Source organism: Capsicum annuum, chromosome 7 (assembly GCF_002878395.1).
Source record: "Capsicum annuum cultivar UCD-10X-F1 chromosome 7, UCD10Xv1.1, whole genome shotgun sequence".
Taxonomy (NCBI): domain Eukaryota; kingdom Viridiplantae; phylum Streptophyta; class Magnoliopsida; order Solanales; family Solanaceae; genus Capsicum; species Capsicum annuum.
In genome coordinates, this window is record NC_061117.1 from 154,023,513 (window position 1) to 154,047,126 (window position 23,614).

General features: G+C 37.1%; 1 protein-coding gene across 1 annotated transcript; it reads left to right on the forward strand.

Annotated features, from left to right (window-relative positions):
• Positions 1 to 257: 257 nt before the first annotated feature.
• LOC107877889 (26S proteasome regulatory subunit RPN13) lies at positions 258 to 23,269 on the forward strand. The gene is made up of 14 exons (XM_016724676.2): positions 258 to 499; positions 590 to 655; positions 13,876 to 13,968; positions 14,120 to 14,179; positions 14,333 to 14,371; positions 14,651 to 14,725; positions 14,815 to 14,881; positions 18,117 to 18,198; positions 18,560 to 18,675; positions 18,770 to 18,793; positions 21,839 to 21,933; positions 22,011 to 22,088; positions 22,177 to 22,231; positions 22,873 to 23,269. The coding sequence occupies exons 2-14, from the start codon at positions 617 to 619 to the stop codon at positions 23,013 to 23,015; spliced, it is 966 nt and encodes a 321-aa protein (XP_016580162.1). The 5' UTR covers positions 258 to 499; positions 590 to 616; the 3' UTR covers positions 23,016 to 23,269.
• Positions 23,270 to 23,614: the final 345 nt, after the last annotated feature.

Here is a 23,614-nt window from a genome sequence, read left to right on the forward strand (position 1 = left end):
CCAAGTGTATTATGAATTAGTTGACAGAATAATAATCTTAATTACTTTTTAGTTTAAACAAAATAAATTTAAGAATCGACAATAGGAGAGTTGTGAAGTTAATTGGATTTTATGAAATGTTATTTTCTAAATATATTTTAATTTTTTTTTTTTTGCGTAAAGCGGCTATGTTGACTAGTTAATATAGTAATAGAGGTACATGAAACAATGGGTATTTAAGCTGGCAAATATGATTAAATGTTAAATACAACCCACAGAAGTGGCTACGTGGTGTAAATTCTCGGAATATTGGTTGTGCCCCATCAAACAAACAATCCCCGAGGAGCAACTAAATAGGCCTAAATCCCATCAAACAAACAATCCCTGAGGAGCAACTAAATAGGCCTAAATCCGGGAAAGTGTAAAATGCGCAGCCCAAGGAGGCAGTCTCGGTGACGGCGACAAGTTTCTGTGGCAGTACCGTAGGAATCCAATTCTGAATTCTCCTCTCACAAATTGGGTATTTCGGCTTGATCTATTGATTTTTTTCTACTTCCTCTGAATATATTAGTGAATTAATTTTTTCTCAAATAACCAATTTTGTTTTCAGTTCGTTGTGTTTATACATAGGCGCATCATGGGTTCTCCGTCGACGGATGCTTTTCCCCAAATTCAGGTACCCTCTAAATATGTTTCTATTGTACCGCAACACCTTTTTTTCATTTTGCAAGTCGCTACTTATGCTATAAGGTATTTCGCTAACGAGGTGGAGATATAGCCTCTTCAAAGGTATTAGGTTAAAAATGTGGTCCAAAGGTGTGGCCGGACTCTGTTAAATGAGAGTTAAGCAGCTGACAAAGAAGTAGGCAGTGAGTCAGTTTTGCAACTGAGGATGTCTGCCAACACTCCTAAGTTGGGAACTTCATTAACGGGATTAGTTTAACTTTAAGCATGTTGATATGCAAGCCATAAATATATTAAAAAACCATCAAGGTGATGTTGAGATAATGAACTTGCTGGCTCTCTGCTCCACAAAAAGGCAAAAGTATCATCTGCATAAAGCAGATGAGAAATAATGACAGTAGTAGATGGATTCTGTCCACCTGAAACAGTTTAATCTATTGGACCTCTTTGACCCTTGCCAACAACTGAGTGAGTTTTTCCATTGCTAAAATTTTAAAAAGGGGCGAGTGGATCTCCCGGCCTGAAACCTTTTTGAGGAGAGAAAAACTAACTGGACTTCTATTAATCAACACTGGGAACTTAACAGTTGAGATACATAAAAAGATCCACCTTATTCATTAATCTCCCAGAGCTCATCTTCTTCAATAATTCAATTAAACAAGTTCAATTTAACCGATCAAAAAGCCTTTTCTAGGTTCAGCTTACGTAGAATGCCAGTTTCTCCACTTTTGAGCTTCTGGTCAAGGACCTCGTTGGTGATCATGAAGGAATCACTCATCAGTGATTTGCCTGTTTTTCATGAATGCACTTTGTTGACCTTAAACCAACTTGCTCGCCACATCTTTTTTAGCCTTGCCTATCAGGCTTGTTGGCCTGAAATCTCTGAGCTCTAAGGCACCTTTCTTCTTGGAATTAGAGCAATGAAAGAGGCATTGCAGGACCTTACCATTTGGCAAAGTTGAAAGCACTCATCATGTTTTCTTTGATAAAACTCTAGGATTTTGGGGAAAAAGGCCATTTTAAATCCATCAGGTCTGGGGCACAAGACTTGAGTGTTGTGGAGATCTCAAGTTCACTAAAGGGTAGTTCCAATTCCACTATTTCCTCAGAGATTAGGGTAGAAAGATTCCAAACTCAGCTGAAGATCTCCAGGGTTCTGACTTTTTGTATAGCTTCTGGTAAAACTCCAGAATGCCTGCCTTGATCAGCCCCTTATCATGTGAGTTAGCTGTTCTTTGAGAGAACTTTGTGCTCTTGTGATCCTCCTCAACCAAAGGCATCTGGATTTTGGTTCCATGAAATTTCTTTTCGCAATTGCTATCTACTTCAGCTCCAATGTCAAACTTAAAGGTTTCAGTTTCTCCTTCGTTGTGTGAACTCTATGTTCTGCAATCTGCTATAAATATCCCAGTTCTACCATAGCCTTGCTTATTTGATTTTCAAGATTGCCTTACACCTTGCTGATCCATCTGCCTAATGTCCCTTTTGAAGCTCCTTAGCTTTTGTGTGAGCACAAAATCAGGGGTGACCAAGATTGTGTGTGAGTTCCACCATTTCTTCGCCATATCTAGAAACCGTCAGAATCAAATTAAAATTTGAAGGTGTTGCCTCCCCGTCCTGGTGTCCTCACAACAGTTCTTGCAAATGTAGTGCCTGATTTCATGTGAAAGCAAGGAGAATTGGGTATTCTGTGTAAATTATATCGTTTGAAGACAAATGATCATGTTAGTTTGACTTCACTATGCTGAACATAGGTTGTGGAGTTAGGTGGAGAAAGTGATGTAGCACAATGTTTAGAGGAACTCTCTAATGTGCTAAATAAAGCAAACCACACAATTTGTTGAAGGAACAACTTCAACGTATGGTAAGATAACGCTCTAAAGATAATCCGAATCCACGGATAGCAAGAGCTTAATCCAAAGCCCTTAAAATACAAGATCTAATCCAAGATCTTAAAAGAAAACACAAAGTTTCATTAATAGAAGAGTTGAACTAAAACTACATAGCTAGACGTCATTGCCTCTATTTATAGGCTTCAAAAGCCTTTGTACAACTCATTGACAACTCATACACAACTTATTGACACCTCAGAGTTGACAGTTCATTTTCTTAATAGCTAAGTATTCTAGAATTATGTAAAAGATAAACTTGACAACTAGTAGCAAAATTCAAATTGACTTTCTCTTTCTATAAGTAGCAAAATTAATTTTTAATTCATGAAGGTTCTGAACTAGGTTTAGAATTTCAATGTTCCTCATCATTCTCCTCTACTTCTTTGAAACTCGACCTCGAGTTTTCTTCGTAAAGTGTTTGCTCTGGATGATAGGGTGATAGGTCAGCCACATTAAAAGTATTTGAAATATTCATCTCACTTGGCAAATCTACCACATAGGCATTGTTGTTGATCTTCTTTAGAATAGTGTATGGGCCATATTTCTTTTGCCTTAATTTTTCGTGAACACCAGTAGGCAATCTCTCCTTTCTAAGGTATACCATTACTTGGTCACCAACTTGGAATGACATTAGCCTCCTATTCTTATTTGCCAACTGCTTGTATTTCTTGTTTGATGCTTCTAATACATCTTGAACCTCTTTAAATAATTTCAAATAGTTGTCACCAAAGGTCATAGCTGATCTTGAATTCTCCCTTGTTGGTAGCTTCACTAAATCAACCACGTCTTGGAACTCTAGTGTACACAATGGAGAAAGGGCTACGACCTGTAGACCTATGCTTAGAATTATTGCAAACTCCGCAAGGGATAAAGCTAAACCCCATTGTCCTTTCTTTTCTCCACAGATGCATCGAATTAAATTTCCTAGAAATTTATTCACCGCTTCTGTTTGGCCATCTGTTTATGGATGGGTAGTGCTTGAAAACTTCAATTCTTTGTTGAATTGTTTCCATAAAGTAAGCCAAAATGCAGTAAGAAATTTGCTATCTCGATCTGAAATAATTTATCTTGGAACACCATGTAGTCTAACTACTTCTCTGAAGAAAAGATTAACTACATGATGGGCATTCGTTGTCTTACGGCAAGGGAGAAAATGAGTCATTTTAGAAAATCTGTCTACTACGTAAATAGCATCATGTCCTCGTCTTGTCCTTGGTAAGCCAAGTACAAAATCCATTGATAGGTCTTCCCAAGGTGCACTTGGAACGGGTAATGGCATATAGAGTCTGGTGTTTTGAACCTGACCTTTGTATGTTTGGCAAACGGGACACCTTTGCACAAATTTGCCGGCATCTCTCTTAAGTTGTGGCCAATAGTAGCGTGCTTCCAAGTTAGCAATAGTTTTATCACGCCCAACATGGCCGCTAAGATTACATGAATGCATCTCTCGAATCAACTTGTCTCGTAGAGAACCTCTGCGAATACATAAGCGGTTTTCATTAAAGAGATATCCATCTTGTACCACAAAATTTTCTTCTAATGGTAAACCTTTCGTTTGTTTCACCTAAGTCTTCATCATTTTCATATAGTTCTTTTATTTGGTCTACTCCTGGTAACTCAGCTTCAAAAGAAACCATGAGACTTGCACGTCGGCTTAAAGCATCTGCCACTCGATTAGTTACTCCGGACTTGTGGACAATAAGATAACTGAATCTCTCCAGGTATGCTGCCCATCTTGCTAACATGCGATCCACATGCTTTTGACTTCTAAAATGTTTCAAGGATTGATGATCAGTGTAGACAATGAACTCTTTAGGCATTCAATAGACCTCCCATGTCTTCAATGCTCTATAAACAGAATACAACTCTTGTTGGTAAGTACTCCACTTTTGTCTTGCTTCACTTAGCTTCTCACTGAAGAGTGAAAGCAACAGGTTTCATTTCTTGTGATAAAACAGCCCCAATGCCTACTCTACTAGCATCACATTCCAACTCAAAGGTCTTGTTGAAATCTGGTAACACTAATACAAGAGCTTGTGATAGCTTTTCCTTAATCTCTATGAAACTAGCTTCAGCTTTTTCATCCCATTTGAACTTCCCTTTCTTTAAACATTCAGTGATTGGTGCCATGATAGTACTAAAGTTCTTCACAAATCTTCTATAGAAAGTGGCTAAACCATGGAAGCTCCTCACTTCAGAGATATTGGAGTTGGCCATCCCTTTATTGCATCTATTTTAGACTCATCAACTTGAATCCCCTCACTTGAGATAATAAACCCTGAGAAAACTAGTTTTGTTTCAAGGAATACACACTTTTTCAAGTTAACATAGAGCTCATTCTCCTTCAATACATCCATCACCTTTTTGACATGTTCAAAATGTTCCTCCATATTTTTGCTATAGATCAATATGTCGTCAAAATAGACAACTACGAACTGTGATAAGAATGGACGAAGAACCCGATTCATTAGGCGCATGAAAGTACTAGTAGCATTAGAAAGTCCAAATGGCATAACTAGCCATTCATACAACCCCTCTTTTGTCTTGAATGCAGTCTTCCATTCATCACCGGGTCTAATTCGTATTTGGTGATATCTGCTTTTTAGATCAAGCTTCGAAAACACCTTTGCTCCACTGAGTTGGTCAAGCATGTCATCCATTCGTGGGATAGGAAATCTGTACCTTGTAGTGATTTTATTGATAGCCCTACTATCCACGCACATCCGCCAAGATCCATCTTTCTTTGGCGTGAGTAGTGTTGGTACAGCGCATGAATTTATGCCTTCTCTAACATGTCCCTTACGCAATAACTCTTCTACTTCCTCCCTTGGAATTGCATGCTCTTTTGGGCTCATCCTATAGTGTGGTAGGTTGGGAAGACTAGCACCTGGAACAAAATCTATTTGATGTTGAATATCCCTCACTGGAGGTAGATATTGAGGCTCTCCAAGTATGCTTTGGTCTTCAGATAACAGACTTTGCATCTCTACTGGAATATCTTTTGTTGGTTGCTCATCTCCTTTGACAACTAATGCGGCACATAATTTTGATTTCTTCAAGTCTTGAGCAAATTCTTTTGGATTTTGAGTGATGGTTAACATACTCTTCTTCTCTACTTCAGAGGCATTATTAGTAGTCTTGTTCGGAAGTATAATGATTTTTCATTTGTTCCAAATGAAAGAATACCAATTGTCTCTTCCTTTATGTGTGGTGTTCATAGCATATTGCCAGGGTCTTCCAAGAAGAACATGACATGCATCCATATCAACCACATCACATAGAACATTTGATCGATAATACTTACCCAAAGAAAGTGGTAACCAACATTGTTTGGTGATCTTGATCTTCACCCCTTTCTTGAGCCATCCGATAGTATATGGATTCGGGTGATCGTGTGTCTCAAGATTTAAGTGTTTAACCATGTTTTCGGAAACTAAATTCTCACAGCTACAACTATCAATTACCAACTTGCATACTTTTCCGTTCACAGTGTATTTGCTATCGAATATCCTCTTTCGTTGTCTCTCTTCAGGTTGCATGGTTGAGCATAGAAGGCGTTTGACCACACATACTATTTCTTCTCCCTCTTCTTCACATAGTTCGGGTTCACCTTCACTTTCATAGTTGTCCACCTCTTCATCACTTTCATCACGTCTAGTGGTGTTGACAAACTTCCTTCTTGGATAGTTGCTTGATATGTGTCCCTGTTCGCGGCACTTGTAACACTTGATCGTATTAGATGGTTGCTTATCATTATTTTGCTAGAAGTTGGTGCCTTTTCATCTTTCTTAGCTTTAGATGGAATAAACTTCCCCTCCTCTTGGCGTGGAGAACTTTTTGATATACTTTCTGGGCGAGAATAAGAGGCGGCTTTATAAAACTTCTTGGTCTTTATATATCTCTCAGCTTTCAAGGCAAGAGTTTGAGCTTGATCTATTGACCAAATTTGTTGTATGCTAAGACGTTCTTGGATAGAATCATTGCACCTTACTTGTAGTCTTAAGAACTCCTTTGTATAACCAAAAACAGATTTATTACCTTGAACACAGTTATGGAACTGTAAGTACAAGAGTTGTTCATAATCCGTTAGGAAGAACCTAGCCTTTAGAAGTGCTTTCATTTGTGGCCAATATCTTACACGATTTTCACCCCTCAAACGAAGCTCTTCTTGATGACGATTCCACCAAGCTCCAGCCCCTCCTTTCAATTTATATGCCACCAATGGTACTCGACGTTTTGGAGGGATGTTCATAATCTCAAAGAATGTCTCCACCTCATAGATCCAATCAAGAAACCCTTCAATGTTTACATATCCATTGAAAGTTGAGATTTCAGCCTTAATCTTGTACATATCTCCACCATTTGCATGACCTCTTCTTGGTTGTGCATAAAGATCATGTTCTTCCACATCATCTTCCTCTTCCACATATTGAGTTCGATGTTGTCTCCGGTTTCTGGCAACACCTCCTTGATTGTTTCTCATTAATACAACAAGTTCTTCAATCCTCCTAGTGAGTTCTTCACGAAGAGTAGCGATTTGTTGATCCAATCTTTCTTCTAGGTTATTCACCCTCGTTGTAAGATCCTCCATTGCTCTGATACCAAACTGATGTAGCACAATGTTTAGAGGAACTCTCTAATGTGCTAAATAAAGTAAACCACACAATTTGTTGAAGGAACAACTTCAACGTATTGTAAGATAACACTTTAAAGATAATCCGAATCCACGGATAACAAGAGCTTAATCCAAAGCGCTTAAAATACAAGATCTAATTCAAGTTCTTAAAAGAAAACACGAAGTTTCATTAATAGAAGAGTTGAACTAAAACTACATAGCTAGAGGTCCTTGCCTCTATTTATAGGCTTCAAAAGCCTTTGTACAACTCATTGACAACTCATACACAACTTATTGACAACTCATAGTTGACAACTCATTTTCTTAACAACTAAGTATTCTAGAATTATGTAAAAAATAAACTTGACAACTAGTAGCAAAATTCAAATTGGTTTTTTCTTTCTATAAGTAGCAAAATTGATTTTTGATTCATGAAGGTTCTGGACTAGGTTTAGAATTTCAATGTTCCTCGTCAGAAAGTGAGAGAAAGTGAGAGTCAGACAGGATGATTGATAGAACTGTGGCAACTGAATACTTTGAGTGGCTTCCCTGTAGTGGTTGGAAGGCGAAGTACTGTGAGGGCGTCACATCCGTGAACAGAATATGATAATTTTGTTTTTATAGTGCTGATTCGATATAGTTGGTAAACTTGAGACAAGTTCTAACATGGTTCCACATGGTGTCAGGGGCCTAAATATTAATCTCTAAAAATGCGTTATCATTCTGTTAGTGAGGTAGAGAATATAGAGATCTTAGCATTGGTGTTACATTGCAAGGTCAAGGCTCTTTCTACTACCTATCTTGGTTTACCACTAGGAACACCTAACAAAAATCAAGCAACTTGGAATTCGGAAATAAATAGGGTCGGAAAGAGGCTAACTGGCATCCAAGGGTGTGGCCGAGTGGTTTATTGAAGTTGGGTTGAGCACGATGAGATCTCAACTTTAATTCCCAACAAAGACAAACACTAGGTGATTTCTTTCCATCTGTTCTAGCCTTTGGTGGATAGAGTTACCTTGTACTCGTTGCTGGTGGGAGGTGACAAGTACTCCGCGAAATTAGTCAAGGTGCACGCAAAATGGCTTGGACATCATTGTTATCCCGGAAAAAAAAGAGGTTAACAGATTGACAAAGGAGATATCCGCCTGGAGGAGGAAATGAAGTTTTGAGTAAGAGTTGGTACAAAAAAAAGTAGTGTTGATTAAGAATACACTATTGAGTATCCTTCTCAAAAAAAAAAAAGAATACACGATCGGGTGATTTCACATATTTTATGTCCTTATCACACACTTCAATCAGTTTAGTGAAGTTGGAAAAACTCCAATGGATTTTCTAAGGGATTCGACAAATGAGATGAGAAAGTTTTATATGGTGAAGTGGGAGACTATTACAATAGGAGTGTTCATGGTTCCGTTTTCTATTTTTGCTTAAAAGGAAGCCAAACCAAGTCGCTTTATTAAATACTCAAACCAAACCGAACTAAACATACCTTGCATTTTATCAGTTCCCATTTCTTTTTTGATTATTTCGGTTTAGCACTTTATTTTTGGTTCATAAAAAATTTTTAGTGAAAAGACTAAATATTCATAAATATTAGTTATTTATTGTTAAAGAATTACCAATAATTAATATGATGAAGGAAACCTTATATATAATTGACTAGCTGTATTAGAAACATTAGCCTTAAATCTATACAGAAGTATACTTTTAATTACTTCAATACTTGTAGAACATGAATAACTTTCAAAAGATTGATGCTAAAAGTTTTTAGGTTTGTGAATTTCTTCATCAGTATCGGAGCAATGTGTATCATGTTTAGTGAGACCAAATCCAGAATGTTGGTGTTAAAATAATAGTACTACGTTTCTTTCTTTTGTTTTTTCAAACTCTTGACAAGTGTATATAAATTATAAAATCTACAAAACAGAAACTCAGTAACAAACTTACAATTGACCAAATCCATAAGTCCCAAAAGGGCCAAAGGCTAAAAAAGAGCAATTTGGAGCGTCAGGTGAAGGACTGTAAAGCCAAGGCCACATCAAATCAAAATCCAAAAGTATATTATGAAAGAAAAAATATATGTTATCCTTAAAATATCTTTTTCATCCTTTAAAAAGTATTTATTGATATATAAATAAATTATAAATAGGTATGTATGTTATGTCGGCTTGGTTTGGTTTTATTCATTTTTTTCCTTTGATACCAAACCAAGCTATATGCTGCCAGTTTGTTTTTAAAATTAATTCCAAACCAAACCAAGAAATACATTGGTTTATCTAGTCGGTTTGATTTGATTTGATTGTTGGTTTGGTGCATTTTTTCAGTTTCCTTTGAACACCCTTAGTTACTATACAGTAATATTGGGGCGAGCTTAATCAAAGATCTAAAGGTTTTTAACAAGGCTCTACTAGGAAAGCATGGGGATTTAGGGTAGAAGAGAATGCAGTTTGGAAAGAGGGGTATCAGAAGGGGAATGAAGGTTTAAAAATGTCACACTTTCTTATGGGTACAGTATGGAGGAATATTTTGAAGGGTTAGTAAGAGTTCAATGGTAATGTTCCATTCAGGGGTGGATGATGATATTGAGGATACCATTTCGTAACATGGACATGACTTCATGCCCAAATGAAATGCTGATCCAACCGGTATGGAGGCTACAAGGTGCAAACTTTCAAAGTTTGATTGAGTTGCTTCAAAAACAAAACACTTCAAAGGGTAAACATTATATATAAAAATCGGGGAGGGGGGAGTTGTGTGTTTTATGTTAATTTCCATTATGAGAAGCTTCTGGTAAGGGAGGAGGCAGGTTTTCCATATCTCTCGGTATGAATTCCTAGGGTAAAGATAAAGGGGGTGATCTTAATGGTTGAGAGGCAGGTTTTCCATATCTCTCGGTATGAATTCCTAGGGTAAAGATAAAGGGGGTGATCTTAATGGTTGAGAACTTGAGCAAGAGGAAGATAAATTATTTCAGTTGTGTTTTATGTGTAGAAGTTTGAGTAAGGATGTGGACATCTCCTTTCACATTTCCAGCTAGCATCTTGTGGTGGGAAATATTGACATGCTTTGGACTCCGGCGGGTGATGCTAGACACTATTAAAGAAGCGATGTTTATCTGGATCTTTAGCAGATGGAAAAGAAGAAGTGGCGTTGGGGATGGAGTGTTGCTCCATGAGCTGTCACAGAGAGAGAGAAATAGGAAAAGTTTTGGAGTAGAAAATTATTTGTACACTTGAGGAATATTTTCTTATCCCTTAATTTCTTTTTGGTGAACAAGCGTTATTCCTATCTATATTTTGATTGGGTGCCACTTGTAGAAAACCTTATCTTTGAGGAGGTTTTCTACTTTCAGGTATCCTATTTATATACAAGGGGTTTTTCCCATCATTAATGAACTTCATTTACTGTGTTAGAAAGAACGTGTTCATTTATTTTTGGTCAAAAGTCACTTATGACTCTACATCTGAAGGAAATAGTATAACTAGTCTGCCTAAAATCGTATAAATTCTTAATCTACCAATCAAAGCAGTAAAGCACAATATTTTTCTAAAAGAACTCAGAATAAAGCTGTATGGTTGCAAGCTGAGCTGCAAATTGTAACCTTGTTGGTTCGGTAACAACTATTCTCTTACTCTTTTCTCTTCCACCTGGCTTGGTTAACCATAGGAAGCATTTGAGCATTTGTTCTACGTGTTTGACTGAAGCAAACTACTCTACTCATCACTTTTCTCCAAGATCCTCCTGGCGTCTGGTATTCTCTTTGATGTTGTGAATCCTCCAAGTAAAAATGACTTCCTTTTTTTTTATAATTAAAAAGGAATTTATACATAGAAAACATGCAATAAGCCAGGTCATCAAGGCGTAAGTCGACATTTGTGCAAGTCTAGCATTACATCTACACCATGTACAAAAACCATATTGCACCAAAAAGATGGCAACTAGAAGTATGTATATTTAGACTATGCATATTTCTTTCTCTTTTGGTTATCAAAAGAAAATGGCTGTGTGTATTTCTCCTATTGCCTTCAAATATTTTGCTATTCCTTTCAAGCTAAACGACCCACTAAATGATATGATGTGTAGTACTGCATTGTTTGAGATCTCTTGCTTAACCCTTCTTTTTATTGCAACAACTCTTAAGGGGGTGTTTGGATTGGCTTTTAATAAGTAACTTATAAGCCAAAAGCCAAAAGCCATAAGTTGGTAGTACCTTACTTTGGCTTTTGGCTTATTTTGAGACTTTTTAACTTAAAAAAAAGGCTTAAAAGCACTTTTTAACTTTTCCAAATACCACCAAAACTAAAAAAGTGCTTAAAAGTCAAAAACACCTAAAAATAAGTCAATCCAAACACCCACTAAAATGGACATGACATGGTTTGATTCATGCCAAGAATTGCCATAAACTTGATCCATAGCTCATTTGTGACCTTGCAATGATAAAGGATGATAAAGGAGGTGACATTCGAATGTATATCTTTTCCTTTCATTCAAAAAAGAGGTGGTGGAAAGGAATGTACAATACAGAACACTAGGTGGAAACTGGAAAGCTATCACTACTTTAAGAAGGTACTGTACAGAAAATTAAGTGGAAAGCTATCACTACTTTAGGTTTCTGATGTAAAGAACAGGATATAGAAAAGGAGATCCAATTAGTGGGTGGTAGAAAGGAATGTACAATAAGAACACTAGGTGGAAACTTGAAAGCTATCACTACTTTAAGAAGGTACTGTACAGAAAATTAAGTGGAAAGCTATCACTACTTTAGGTTTCTGGTGTAAAGAACAGGATATAGATGAGGAGATCCAATTAGTGGATTTCATAGGAACTTTGCAAGTATTTTTTCAGTCTTTCTCTTCTCTCTTTTGTAACACTTTTTTGGGAGTAGCCAGCATAGCCTTAATGCTGTGGAATACAATATGTTGCCCGTTCTCCAAAGAAAAAAAAAAAGAAACGGAAGAGGTGGCACACTTCTTCAGAGTGAAGTTCACGAAAAGGGCATCTGCGCAAAGGTGAAATAACTTCTTTTAGAGCCACAATCCATGAGAAGCAAGAGACCTTCTGAGGTGCATCTTCCAAGGCCAAAATCATGTTGTTTTTGGTCCAAAGTTATTTTGCTTAACTGTTGAAGCAAAAAGCATAACATTTGCACTTCTCAGTCATTAATATTCCTTCTAAGAAAGAGATTCCAGCCTTATGTTGAGCAAAACTTTGTGATTACGATATTGTGGTGAGAAGATAAGTTTCAAATTTGCATGAATCGATCTTTTAGAGTGTGTGTTCCAACCATGCATTTTCTCAAAGTATGATTTTACTTCTATTTCCAAGCAAAAACCCATAATTCGACTCAAATTTGTTCGCGTACGCTCAGAATATGTTTCCATACTCTAGAGCCACGAGGTGCTGTATAGACTTTGGTGCATCATGAACTCCTGTATGATTTTTTACCACCCGTGTTCTCCAGATTGAATTTTCCGTGTTGAATCTCCAACACAATTTCATCAAAAGACTTGCATCAGAAAAAGTCTTAGCGCAGTTTATCAATCATTTTACACTAGGGGAAGGTGTTGGGAAGAGGAACACGGTAGTGATCCGACAACTAAATAATGATAGTGTCACTGATGCTATGTTTATCCTCCAAAGGTAAACGTTGGTACTTTGCTGGAAAATATTTGATTTGCTATGCCAAATGTTGTCAAGTTTGCTAATATGGTGCAATGTCCCCTCTTTTCTTGTTGGACTGAGCTTATCACCTATCATGGTCCCGAGGATGTTATGTTTGAAAAGCACAATGACACCATCATTGGGTGTCATAAGAGTACCGATTATACATTGATGGTGATAAGAATGGTACAACTTTATGGCGTATGAGGGGACATTTGGAAAATTGGAAGGGGGCCTGGTGTGCATGGGACAGGTTGTTGGTAAAATTCTTGTTTAATCTGCATTTGAAGAGGAAGGGGTGGACTTCCTCGTAGAGTTTGTCTGGTTACTTTATGTTATTAACTTGGCATTTTTTCTCATAGATTGTTGCTTGTTTCCCAACTTAAACTGTAGAGAAATTTTAGAAAGAGGAAGACCTTCATAAAGTGGTGCTCTTGTGCTGAAATACTGGATCTTTCTGGTACATCGCAATGTGTCATCAGTATTGTAGAATAAGTTAGCTTGGTTATTCCTGGATGAGCCAAGGAGCTTACAACCAGTTGGAGTGGTGGAATAGAGGAGATGGGCATAGTGTCAGATGATCTATCCCGCACGTGGAAAGATTTGAATAGGAAGGTATTCAAAGAAGTCAAGGATGCCACTTATCTGATGGAAAATATGCAAGCATCTTTTGTTCATCTCGGAGTCCATAGGACATCCAATATTCCAATTTGTATGCACAGATTAGATGACAGTCGCAGAGAGCTCTGCTTTTTATTCTTCTTTCCTTGATAGCATTACTCTCTTACTCTTGTACATGCACTCTCTGATTTTCTCCGTTAGAAAATTGTCAGTTGTCAAAGATAAGTAAGTATTGTTTTGCTGTTTTGTCCTGTATTATTATTCAATCGTTTTCCTTGTTTATAAAAATTCAAAATTAGCAAAAACAACCGCCGTATACATGTATCCCATCGAAATGTTAAATATTTTTCTGTTCATAATCATTTGACATTTGATTGTTTCTTAATGGTGATGTAAATGATGTATTGGTATTATTTTGTTCAGGAAACTTTGATGGAATTTCGTGCCGGTAAAATGCACATGGAGGGAAAAAAGGTTAACCCTGATTATCGGAAAGGACTTGTTCGTATAGGCAGGGTATGAGAAAAGAAATCATATTTGATTTCGTTTATCATTTTTTGTGGTCACCTAATTTCATTTGGTTTACATGGTTTTGATCTACAAAACTGTTGCTTGACAATTGTCTAAATATCTATTGTGAAATTAAGATGATACTTTGATATCTTAGGGTGAAGAGGGACTACTCCATTTTCAGTGGCTTGACCGTAATCTCAACATTGTTGAAGATGTATCCTTGTTCCAGCCAAATATTAGTGAAGTTTTGTCTTTGATATTGCTTCACTTTTTTTTAATTGATCATTGCTCTTATTCTGGATATGCTACCATCCACCGTTATTAAACTGAAAATCTGAAAGTTGTTCTTGACAAAAGTTGATCATAGGATCAGATTGTTTTCCCAGAGGAGGCAGTTTTTGAGAAGGTATTTCTATTCCCCGTTGCTTGATTACTTAGATCGCCAAAAAATTATTCAATTGCAACAGAAAAAAATTCTGTGATGATTAAGATGAAGTGACATACAGAATCAATAGTGTAACGACTGTCTCTAAACATGATTGCCAATCTAAATATTCATTATTCACTTGCAAGAGGTTTAAGACTTCCTCACATTTAAATTTTTTTTCTTAAATTGTCATTTAGAGGTTCTCACTTCAATTAATATCTGATTCTAATTCATTGTTTTTTTTTTAATACTCTTCAGGTCACTCAATCATCTGGAAGGGTTTATATTTTGAAGTTCTCTACTGATAATAGAAGGCTTTTCTTTTGGATGCAGGTCATATCTGTTGCCATAGAAATTACTTTATGCTTTTGAGTTACATGCTTTGAGGTTCTAATAATTTTTTCCTTTCTTTTTTTTGCCAGGAGCCAGCATCAGACAATGATGCACAGATATGTAGCTCAGTCAACCTCTACTTGAATCAACCACTGGGTAATCAAGATTTATTCGGTGCTTCTCTTTGTGGGTTTTAATTCTTACTATTTTGTTTTCGTTTGTCTTCACTTTTAACTTGCTTTATTTCCTTTCTGAAACTTGATAACCTGAAAGTTGATTGTTAAAAGAACAATAACTTCTCTTACCAACCTAGTTTAGGATTACTGTCACACCCCAACCTCGGGAGGCGCAACTGGCCGACCCTGCTATCTCTTGTCTGTCGAGACCTGCATACATGAGCGCAGTGTCCCAGGCTTAGGGCGGCGGTACGAAATAATGTTCTGAGTATGTAAGGCAACTGAAAGTTGAAATTGAAGCTGCCATCATATGTACGGTAAGTAATCAGATAGGAGATTCAATAGAAAATCTAAGCACCTGCTACATGCTATGCAATTAATAAATAAACAAGAACCTAACTCGACCCCAATAAGCTTGACAAGTATAAACAACTGTCAAACAACCTACTCGAGCCTCCATAAGCCCAACAGGTACATGTCAATCTAACTACCTCTATTAGCCACCACCAGGGCTATGGGTCATCATTACCGTCTAGTTTGGAGACTATCGGCATCACTGGCTAGTTCGTAGACTCTATATATCTGTCTAGCTCGGAGGCCTTGTGTGTATCTAGCCTGAGGAGCTTTGTATCTGTTGGCCCGTAGGATTTGTATCTCGCTTTCTGGGCGATTTGGATAGCCCGTGAATGAACATGCTAAAAATTGGCAGTATGGCTATTAGAAGAACCTGCCAGTTCTATATAACTGGACAGTGCAGAGGCTCTGAGTAATTGAACACAGAAGGCTCGCTTTATCTATATTTGAGCACAGAAGGCTCATGTATCTGTATCTGAGCACAAGGCTCCTTAATAATATCAGAACATACAAGACTCTTCTATATGTATCTGAGCACACAAGGCTCCTTATATGTATCAGCGCACACAACTCTTGTATCTGTATCTAAGTGCACAAAGCTCCGGTACCTTGTATGTGTGTAGGCGCAAAGTGTCAGAAGTAACCACCGCAATCTTAAAAGCAACAACAATCAAACAAGTAGCCCAAAAGTAAGTGGGCAAGTTATAAGCGGCCTATACGGGTAATTCTTGGTGTCACTATCTATAGAATAAGAGTCGCGACAAAGGATAGATATACCTACTCAATCAACCAACACTACTCCATCTACGAGTAGCTCCACGATAACATACTAACCTTATCGCACTTGGTTTGGTGGACACTCAATCAACAAAGAAGGACAAAAAGTGCTGCGATGATCTGACAAAAGATATGGATTTTTGTTGTAAAATACTATTTAGGGTCTAAGATAGCTATAAGCCGGTAAAAGAAGGTTCTTACCCCTCTTTACAAACACTCAGAATGTTGTCCCAAACTCACTATGTGTCTAAGACTCATCTACCACAACACAATAGATCGACGAGGCAAACTATAAGAAAATGACGGGCTTAATGCGTAGAAAAACTTCCGTCAAGGACCCAAGCTAAGATAATCAATATCTATTAAGGATTTTTGGTCGTAAGCTCGTTTTATTGGGTTTTAGGATGAAAAAATGAGATCAAAATGAAGACTATGAGATTTTTAAGTCTCCACCGACCTAGGGGCCCACCTCACCTGTTTGTTTGTGCAGTCTCGCAAAACCGCGAATATCTCTCTATTATGAAGTCGTATTGGCGAACGGTTTAATGCGTTGGAAATCAAACTCATGGACCTTCAATTTGATAGGTAGTAGGCCCTCTTAACACTTCATAGATTGGGAGATATGCTTGTTCCAAGTCAGATCATATACGAGATTATTTCAAATACTTCCCCGTAATAAAACCTTCAACTAGAATTTTTGCTTCAAGGCTCCTTTTGACCTCCAACTTATGCTAGGTTTGACCATAAATTTTGGTGAAATTTAGATTGAAGTTTCAACATGTGTTTGGTCATAATTTTTGGAAAACATGTTTCACTCTTTCTTTTAAAAAAACATGAAATATGATTTATACCCACAAGCTCAAAGCTATTAAAAATACCCTTAAGTTTGACACAAAATTATCATTTTACAGCGAGCTAGATAATACATTATCCAAAAATCATAACGACATTTAATAGAAATAATAATACAATTACCAACTATGACAATTTGTCGAATTAGACTTAGTTATGAAGATTTATCATGCAAAAAGATAAAATAGTAACAATGGTAATAACTAGTTATTCTTTAATATATATAATTTTCTCATATTCTACTAACAAGGGGTTGGTAGATAGAATTATAGTCGGAGACATAATTGAAGTTTTTTTTTTAAATAAAATATAAAGTTTGGGGTAAGTTCTAAAATTTCAAATGAACCCCAAAACTAGAATTTGGCCTCAAAAACCACTTTTTCCTAGATTTTGGGATCTTGAGATTTTTGCCAAAACGACAAATTTTATGGCCAAAACAAATCTTGCCAAAATTTTTCCTAGAAACTACTTGCAATATCTAGATGGCCAAACAAGTCTTTGGTCTAACACTTCAAGTGACTTAATATAAATGTTCCTTGGTATAATCACCTATTTACAACCACTTTCCCAACATCCTATCTACGGGTGACGTAAAGCTATTAGACTCGTAAGTCTTTGGCGGCCTAAGCTAATTACTCCAAACGTGCAGGGTGTTACAACTACATGAAAGCTCAACACATATTAAGAGTTTTCAAGTTCTCAAGGCCAATATATTGCTTTACTCTCTTTGTTTAAGTTCATTTCTTTCCTCTGCCTATTGTCGATCCTGCATACCTGAATGTATTATCTGTCGACTAGCCATCCCTTGTTTGTTTCTTTGCGTCACAGACCTGCAATGTAACAAGCTCCTCTTCACCCTTGTTTATGTTTCATGGTGTTTTTTAAATTGTTAGATTGATTTCAATTCATAAAATTATTCGTCATGTGTCATGTTTGGTTCTTGACATTTTCGATTTATTGATTATATGCAATTCTGTGTGAAGCGTGAAGTTTGTTACCTTTAAGAACTTTAAGGGGCTAGTTTGGTTGTAGTTGACTAGTTGTTGTAACAACATAAAGGAGCTGAAAATGGAATTCTAATTTTGGGAATGCACTCCAATATGTTGTTCTAGTAACTACATTTAGATGATGTTAATGGGCGTTTCATCTATATAACTTCTATTATTCCCCTGAGTGGAAGTTTATTTAAGATTCCTGTTTTAACTTTGGTAAATTTGTACTTGTTCGAGTAGAATTTCCTGGTGAAGATGAGCCTGAAGCTTTAGCTCCGTTACCAACTTCTGAAGATATGGTAGAAGAGGATCTTTCATCAAGGTACTAATATCATTGAGAAGTATAAGATCTGTTTTTGACGTTGCATCTTGTTACAAAAATGGGGAAGATTTACATGCTAACAATGATTTTTAAGAACTCGTGCAAGAGCACGAGCAACTTAGTTCGAGTTTGAGTCATAGTTGATTACACCAACTACTACTGAGCCTCAGTCAGAATCAAGCCAGGTCGGCTATATAATTCCTCACTAATCATGCTGCTACAGTAATGAATTCCTGTGACATAGTTGATTAATTTCTTTTCTTTTCTTTTTGTGCTTTCTTTTTTAGTACACAGCCATCTTCATTTATATGTATTGCTAGAGGATGGATAATCATTTAAATGTCTGGCTGAACTCTTTCAGGGCGGGAAATTTGGTTAGTGCAAGCATGAATACTGAAGCAAGCAGCGATGTAACATCTTCAGGCCCAGTAAAGTTGTCTGATCTTCAAAGAATATTGAGTAACATAGGGTCCACAGGTTCTGTTGACTACTTCCCTTCAAATTTGCTAAGTGTAATATCTAACATTTAATCTTTATGTGGACATAATGTTATTTCTTGTGGTTGATGCAGATGAAGTTGTAGATCCTGATGCAGGTAGGCATTTGATTGACTCATACTATTTTGTTGGTAGCTTTTTATGCTTGGCCAGCATAGCATAGTTCACTAGTTGTAGTTAAAAGGATTTTGATGAGGTTAAACTGATGGTGAGATGATTAAAATAAGAGTAAATAATATTTAGCAATTTTTTTGGTACGGAGGGTCTAAAGGCTTGATGTCTAATCTGCTTCCTTTTTTATTTCTCCGAGGACATGACCCTCTAGATAGGAAGTTGTGGAGGAGGCGGATTAGAGTAGAAGGTTAGGATGAGTTTAGGATGTTGTATCATTTGTTGTATTACTTGGTGTATCTTGTATATGGTATTATTGGATGTGTTGATTTCTATTGTATCTTGTCCTTGTACTATTCCTTGTCTAGAGTGTTTTATTTTGAGCCGGGACAAGTTGGGTCTGTGGAGGAGGCAGATTAGGGTAGAAGGTTAGAGAGGTTGTTTCTGGTAGATCCTTGGCTCAAGTAATACATCAACAAATAATATGATAACTGATGACAAGGAGAAAACATGTAACGCTAAAATCGAAGAATAAAATTGTAGGGGAGTAATAATAACTATCCTGACACGGAATCTAGACAAACGCTTGACTACCTACTGACTTTCTATCCCAATCCTCAACCACTATATGTTCCTACTAGGGTTATATCCTCGGTACAGTGCAGGTATTCCATCTCCTATCTAATCATCTCTTCCTACTACTTTTTCGGCTTTTCTCTACCTCTCCTTGTACCCACCATTGTCAACCTCTCACATCTCACTGGGTCATCTATGCATCTCCTCTTCGGTCGGTCTTCACATGCCTGAACCATCGTAGCCTCACTTTTCTCACCTTGTCTGCCACGGTGACCACTCCCTCCTTGTCTCGGATATCATCATTTCTAATTGTCTCTCCTATTATGCCCATCCATCCATCTCATCCTCCTCATTTCCTCTCGTCATCTTCAGGACGTGCGCCTTCTTGACCGGCCAACATTTCGCCTCATACCACATAGATGGCCGGACCACCACTTTATAAAAAGTACCTTTAAGACTTGGTGTCACATTCTTATCACACAAGACACTGTGTGCGAGCCTTAATTTCATCCACCCCGCTTCAATATGATGTGTAACATACTCGTCAATCTTTCCATTTCCTTAAATGACCCCAGTTACTTGAAACTACATTTCTTGGAGATCACGTGTGTTAATCCTCACTTTCACATCCACTTGAGTTATATCACATAAATTGCACTCCAAATATTCCGCCTTTGTCTTGCTCAACGTGAACAGTTTGGCTTCTAGGGTCGCCAAACCTCCAGCCTATCAAAGGCTCTGTTGCATGTCTCGTCGACCAAAACTGTCATGCAAATAGCTTACACCGTGGCACTTCTCCTTGGAAATGCCCTAACCCCATAACAACAAGGGAAGTGCTCCGAGTCTCTTCCCATTGTCCTCACCGGGTCCCATCATATAGGGCTGGGCATAAGTACTGAAAACATAAAAAAAAAAACGACCAAACTAATTTGTTTTTTCAATTCGGGTATTGTTTTATTTTTTCCAGAAGTTTGGTGTTAGGTTTAAGAATCCCGGTTCTTCGTTCTTCGAACTTGTTTTACATGTGTTTAAAAGAATATACTACTACTCGGGACTTGGGCCCAAAGATTAGTGATCCAACCCAACTGCCCAAATCTATCCCTAATTTATTTCCTATTTTTATTTTCAGTTCAAATATGCCCTAATTTTTGTCCATTGTCCAAAGCAGCAGCCAACTCCCTATTTTTTTTTATAATGTTAGCATAAATGAAATTCCTACACTTAAATATACTCACGAAAGAGGACTTTATTGAAATGTTGAGAAATTGTCTTGGTTTCTCCAAATCTAAACAATTTCACCATTAGCAAGAACTTCTGTGATCCAGCATTAACTATTAAGTATAAATCTGTATATCCATGCATGCTTCCGAAATGCGATTAATCGACTCTAGATCTGCTAGTGCTAGTTTGGAAATGTCCCTGCATATAAGTCTTTCTAAAGTACTGCTAATGCAGGCACTAGCTGTACATTGTGAGTTTGTGACCATCGGAGTTGAGTAATTCTTCTTATTTGGGCTTTAGGGGCGTCACCCGTGGAGATTGGAGAGTCGAGTGTTTTCTATTTGATTTGGGGTTCATTTTATTCCCACACATTTGCACTGGGAAAAACCGTTATAGATATACCGAATTGAATCAAAATGAATTTGAAAAAAATCGAATTGAACCAAACTAATTTGATTCGGTATTTGGTGCACACTTTTTCATGACTGAAAATCGAAGAACCGAAGCGAATGCCAACCTTACCATCGTAAATGTCATGAGTGGACCTAATGTAAGCTGCATGTACACTCTAGTCTTCAAGCTTCTCCATAGAACCTCCATAGGGACTTTGTCTATGTAAGTCCCGCTTCCTCTCTCTATACTACTGCATCAATCTCCTCACAAGATGTATGACTTTACGAGATGTATGACTTGTAGTCGAGCGCCCTGGCATGAATCCAAATTTGTTCTCGGTAATAGACGCCCCCCTCCTCATCTTCATCCTCATCTCCACCACACTCTCTTGAATTTTCATAGTGTGGATTCGCATCTTGATACCCCCATTTTCATTGCAATTCTGATTATCATGCTTGTTCTTGTTCAACGGGATTATTGCACTACATTCTTCATGCATTTTAGACGTCCTAAAAGTTAAATTAAACAACCAGTTAGCCACTCAATACCCACTCGATACCTGCTCTATTTGCGTTCTTCCAAAATTCCACCTGGGTCTCATCTGTCCCAGTTTCCCTTCCCCTTTCATCTTACGAGTAACCTCCGTAACCGCCTCAACCATTACATCCCTACGAAACCAATCTAGCTATTGGAGAACATCATCTACAATTTTTAAAGCCAAACACGTATGAGCACAGCAATACTCTCACTTGAATGAATCCCAGATCTGGCCATTCATGTAATACCAAAAATATAGCACATACAACGTTTACTTTTAACTTCTGATCTTGCTGATGTATCAGGATTGGGATTGGGAGATATTTTGAGGCCTGAGCTCATATTACCACTGATTGAGGAAATACCATTGGAAGGGCAACTAGCTTCACACTTGCCTGAGGTAAAAAGTTGGCTCCTATTAGCGGAACTATAAGGATTACAGTACTGATGTTATCTTTAAAATTCTCATGTTTACAGGGCCATTGGACACCATATGAATTAATGGAGTTGCTGCAGAGTCCTCCATTCCGCCAGCAACTAGACTCATTTACTTATGTGAGTCATCAAAATCTCATTCTCCCATTTTGGTTTTTAGGTATGCTTGCAGATCATGTCTGTAAATTTGACTCATTTCTCTTTGCAGGTTCTTCGAACTGGACAAATTGATCTGACTCAGTTTGGAATTGATCCAAGTCAATGTAAGCAAGGATTGTGTGATAATTCATCTCAGTAGCTGAAAGAAATGAAACACACTAATTTTCAATGGTTACTTAATTTATATGCTCGATATTTTGTCTACTCTCTTTTATCTGTTTTAAAACTTAATCAAGTTTGCTTGTGAGATGATGCTTATAATCACTGGCCCGAAGTACATCACTTGATTCCTTTCTTTGGGTCTGCAAAAGATATTGATCTTTTCTTTCATGGAAAATTCTTCTCCCTGCAACAATTTTAAGTAATAATCTTTGATGATCCAAATATAATGTGATATCATCCAAATATTTCTATATTGTAAATTTTAAACCACTCTTTAACTACTGCTGGACTATATTTTGTAATCCTGCTATAATTGATTTCAGTATGAAACCTTCCCCTTTTGGCAGCTGGAGCTCCTGCTCATGTGAAGTGTACTCTAGTTCAGCTCTATTAATTTTTTTTTTTTTTTTTTTTTTAAATCTAGTTCAGCTGGTTATACCTCTATTAAGCATGAAAAAGGTCCCTGCTAATGTAGTGAATTTTCTATTTCATTTCTGATGCACTCTATCATGCTGGGATAACTTAATTATCGGTGTTGTTTTAATTTTAAAATTAGTTAATTTTCATATATCGTTGCTGGCAGATAAGTTGACAGTTCCGTCTTTTCTTGAGGCCCTGGAAGATTCTGTTTCTCGAGCATCAGGATTCAATGAATCAAGGCAGGATGATAAGGATTTAAGATCTCAAACGTGTAACAGAAGTGATCCCATGGATGAAGGCCATTAAGCTAAACAGTGCAAATCAGTACAAGATGCTGTTGTGAAGTGGTAACTATGTTGATTCCCCTTGTTTATTTTTAGATTTAAAAAACTATTTCCAGATGATGTGAACATGTTACAAACACTGTAAAGAAGTATCTATTGGGTGTGCCATTTCCTTTGATTCTTATCTTAGTTTCAAGTAAACAAAAGTTGTGTACTGTTGAGTTGATGAGACATTCAAGTCATTCAATTATGAGTCCATGTATGTTTCAGCACCAAGATTGAGGTTCCATTACCTTATTCATGGAATCTCGAAATCGTCTTTCTCCACTACTATTTTTGGAGAACATATTTATAGCATGTTTGGCCAAGCATCTCGATACCTAAAAAAGTATGTATGTGCGCGTGTATGTATGTGTGCGTGTGTATGTATATATATTAGTTGAGTTGAGGTCCTTGGTCTAAACTTTTAGGAAAAAGCTAGTGTAATGCTCTGCTCGGTTGCTAACAAAAAATATAATTGTTCAATAAGATCATTACGGGTCATCAATTTGAATAAGAAGGAAACTAAAAAAAGAGTAAAAGCAGTAATGTTAAAATCTCTGACTAAAGCTTTTCTTTTTG

Bases quoted from the DNA above. Each gene is read 5' to 3' on its own strand.
- LOC107877889 (XM_016724676.2), top strand. From the start codon at position 617: ATGGGTTCTCCGTCGACGGATGCTTTTCCCCAAATTCAG. The intron at 656-13,875 runs GTACCCTCTAAA...TATTTTGTTCAG, and splicing joins ATGCTTTTCCCCAAATTCAG to GAAACTTTGATGGAATTTCG. The intron at 22,232-22,872 runs GTAAGCAAGGAT...CGTTGCTGGCAG, and splicing joins TGGAATTGATCCAAGTCAAT to ATAAGTTGACAGTTCCGTCT.